General features: G+C 45.0%; 1 protein-coding gene across 1 annotated transcript; it reads right to left on the bottom strand.

Annotated features, from left to right (window-relative positions):
• Window positions 1-2,739: 2,739 nt before the first annotated feature.
• On the bottom strand, window positions 2,740-3,309 carry LOC103711690. The gene has a single exon (XM_008797932.2). It carries the CDS (start codon window positions 3,307-3,309, stop codon window positions 2,740-2,742), a length of 570 nt encoding a protein of 189 aa, XP_008796154.1.
• Window positions 3,310-3,788: the final 479 nt, after the last annotated feature.

Consider the following 3,788-nt stretch of genomic DNA (forward strand, 5'->3'; position numbering starts at 1 on the left):
AAAGTCGAAAGTAACCCTAAATTGAGGAGGTATCAAAATATTTTTTTTCAAAAAATAATAAAAAATAAAAAATATTATGATATGAAATTTATTAAATAAATTTATTTTTTTTAGGTGAAGGAAGGAATGGATAGAACGAAATAAAAAAAAAAAAATCACATTCTTTTGCATGCGAGCTGCATGTGAATCACATTTTTCTTATACTTGTATTGTTGAAGACAATATACTAACTGCTTGATGCCTCAATTACACCTACAAGATAACAACTATCACATGAGTATGCATCTAGATATTTAAATGCAACTGATGGAGCAGTTTTCCACCAGATTATCTACACAAAAAGTGGCATGCAATATAAAGCAGAAATTTGAAAAATCACCAGCTTTCAACTCTAGTGCAGAAAATATAAGATTAGAGAGCAAAGTAGAAGGCAAACCTGTGAAACCATCTGAATAACAGACTCCACATTTTCATGGAGAAACTTGCGTGCAAACCCAAGAAAATGCACAACTAATGCACTGTAGAACTGATAATTGGACATCACATAGCTTTGCCAGGCATTCTTGATAGAAGCCCCCATTGGGCAAAATGGAAGTCCTCAACATAACCTATACAAAGGCCTCGGCGTCACTGCATTCCAAGAACCAAAAGAATTATCACCAGGAATCATCACAGCTGGTACTCGAAGACATTGAGCTGGAGCTGGTGCGAACCCTGGATCTTGTCCTCTTTGATCCTGTTCTTGAAGAGAGGGCATATGGATCGGAGAGGACGGCAGAGGGTTTATTGTTTTGGAGGGCGATGGAAGACGTATTTGACGAGGTCGTGGCGATCGACGGAGGAGATGGAGGAAATGAGGATGCCCCGGGGAGAGAGGAGCGGCAAGGTCGGAGTCGGCGGAGACGCGGCGGATCCAGGCGGAGGAGGAGGAGGGGGAAGGGAGAGGGGGAGTCATCGAAGTCAAAGATGAGGAAGAGGAGAGTGGGGAAGGCGATGGAGAAGAAGGCGCGGAACTGGTAGGATGCGTGGCGGCGGAGGAAGGCGTCGACGGCGGAGCAGGCGGCAGTGATCTGGGAAGGGGAAGCGGCCGCTAGGATTGAGGCGGCGAGCTTCTGGGCGTCCATGGGGAAGAAGGAGCGAGGGGTCAAGGGGATGGAGAGAGAGAAGGAGAGAGAGAAGGAGAGTTTGAGAGGAGGAGGAGGAAAACTTAGGGTAAGGTAAACACGGGATTTGAAGATTTAAACAAGGAGGGCGAGGAGCAGCGAATGGCGCCCTCTCGTGGCGGTCGCCGCGTGTTATGGGAGAACTCATCTGGACCGTTTGATAGGGAGGGTATGGGCCGGGCCTCGTCGGAGTGTGATGGGCATCCTACAAGTAGCGGGAGCGATGGACTTGCCACAAGTAGCGGACATCAAACTCGGGCCCGTGAAGACTTGATCGAGCATCACCTATGCTATATTTCAATGGTTAAAAATTTTCAGAAATCTATAATTAATCCATTTGGTAATCTGTCTCACAACCAGCGAGAACCTTGCAATCCACTATTCTCAACTAAGTCATATAAAAACATACATAAAAATATATCGAAATAATATTTTTATCATAGATTGGTATTTCTTGAAAAAAATAATCCCACCGGGGAATATTTTTTATCCCCGAATTTTAGCCAAACATTATTGCTCTAGAATGATCTAGAAAAATTTGTCCACAATGACAGATTTTATGTCACTAGGCTAGATGGTGATTTTAGAAATAGGGATGTAGAAATTATAATGATATCGTCATCTCACCAATATCGCCGTTAATCTTGGGTCATCACCCCATACTAAATGTAACCCTAGAGAAGAAGCAAAGTCGAGAATAAGCCGATACTAGGACGGCGATTCCTGACTTCCATCCTAAATTTTTCAGGATACCCTGATGGTGGATGCCTTTGGAGCAACACATGACATCGATTAAGGTGGTTCAAATTGATCAGAGGTGATCTTCGGATGGTTGGTGCAAATTCTAGTTATGGGTAGATTCTTTATTTTTCTTTGCAGGGCATTGGTTATTGGATTAATTTTTTATCTCTATCATTTCCTCTATTTTTTTTTCTCGTTTCGTTTTTTACTTTATTTTGTTTCTTCTTTAATTTGTTTCATTTGCGAATGAACTGTAAGATGATTTGTCTCTAAATAGAGGAAAAATTACAAATAAATTAAACCTAGTAACTGTAAATTCTTGAGTGCTGGTTAGGTGAGTTTTGTCTCTAAACAAACCCAGACGATAACCAATCCGAAAAAATTACCAATAAGAAAACATGTTTCCTAGCTCATAAGCTTGTATAAATACATCCAAAGCTTCAGTTAATGCCGATAAATTAAAGATTGCAAGACGATTCCAAGCACAACCAGAATATATAGCAACTGTTTTTGCTGGAATATCAGCAGCACGAAGGCTTCATGAACGCAGCCGCAACGGCGTTTGCTAGTTCCCGTACTTACGAGCCCAGAGAGGCTTTCCGTTGATCAGGAAACGAACCATCCTTTCGCCGTCGACCGCCAACCCAACGAAGGAGTCGGTGGCGAAGACCACCAGCCCGTACATCGGCTTGAGTCCGGGCTCATCCTCCAGCGTCACTCTTTCTACGCAATGACCCCACCGCCTGCTCCCAACCAAATCACAGCTCTACGTAAAGATCGCACGAAAATTAAAAACAAACATGCATCTAGTTTAACGAAAGGGGGTCGTTTCAACCTACCCAGTGAAGTAGGCGACGATATCTTCAAGGCTTAGAGGAAACGCTGGGGAAAAGGTGACGAACAAAGACCGGGCATCGGCAGGAGCGGGCACGGCCGGGAGGTGATCATATGGCCTGGCCAACTCTTCCGGCAACTCGGGAAGGGCGCCCGTCTCGTATGCACCAAGCAATGCATGCAAGTTGTCGTCGAATATCAGTTTGCCAACTCCGTCCAGGACGTGGGCGATGCCCCTGACCGCGCGGTCTCTGTGGTAGTGGAAGAAGCGAAGATTAAATGGCTCGACGGCGAGTGCAGCGGTAAGAGGAATTTTGACACCGTCGTCAGTCAGCAGAGGAGCATTCTGGCGGAGTTGGCCAAGAATTTGCAGCGCTTCATCGATCAAGCGACCTACGACGTCGCGATTTCTGCAGCCGCAGACAAACGCCACGACGTTGATACCAAGTAGCTCAAGCCATAACCACAAAGCTAGGATCTTCTGTGCGAACGCCGGTGCTCGGGTTGCGAGCATGTCGAACAGACGGCGCTCTTGTTTGTGGAACACGAGAACGTCTCTGACGGATGCCATGAGATGATCCCTTGATTGAGAGGAACAGCTTGCTGCTGGTGATTAATTGTGGTGGTGCGATGCATGGCATGGGCTTCGTTCAGTCCAATTTAAAGTGCTCTGTGGGATGCTTTGGTGTCTCTTTGGGAGGAGACGAAGCGCCCTTTGGAAAGAGAAGAGAAAGGAAACTATATATGGACGAGAAGGAGCGACTGTTAGAAGTTTTTGCATTGTTTCTTCTCTCTCGCCCGATCCGTTGCTACGCGCCATTTTAAAGAATCCGAGTGTAAGAAATGACATTACGATTCCATTCATCCATAGAGATAACGTTCTTAGGGCGCCAAATTTCAAAGAATGCATCCGCTCGCAAGTTTCAGACCGTTCTCGAAGGGTCGTTCAAGCTTCCAAATCCCACTATATAATGAGATCAATCCTACTTTTCTACTCAATAAACTGGGGAAAGTAATTAATTCACTTCCTCTCCTTTTAATTCCCATCAG

Source organism: Phoenix dactylifera, chromosome 5, assembly GCF_009389715.1.
Source record: "Phoenix dactylifera cultivar Barhee BC4 chromosome 5, palm_55x_up_171113_PBpolish2nd_filt_p, whole genome shotgun sequence".
In the NCBI taxonomy this organism is placed as follows: domain Eukaryota; kingdom Viridiplantae; phylum Streptophyta; class Magnoliopsida; order Arecales; family Arecaceae; genus Phoenix; species Phoenix dactylifera.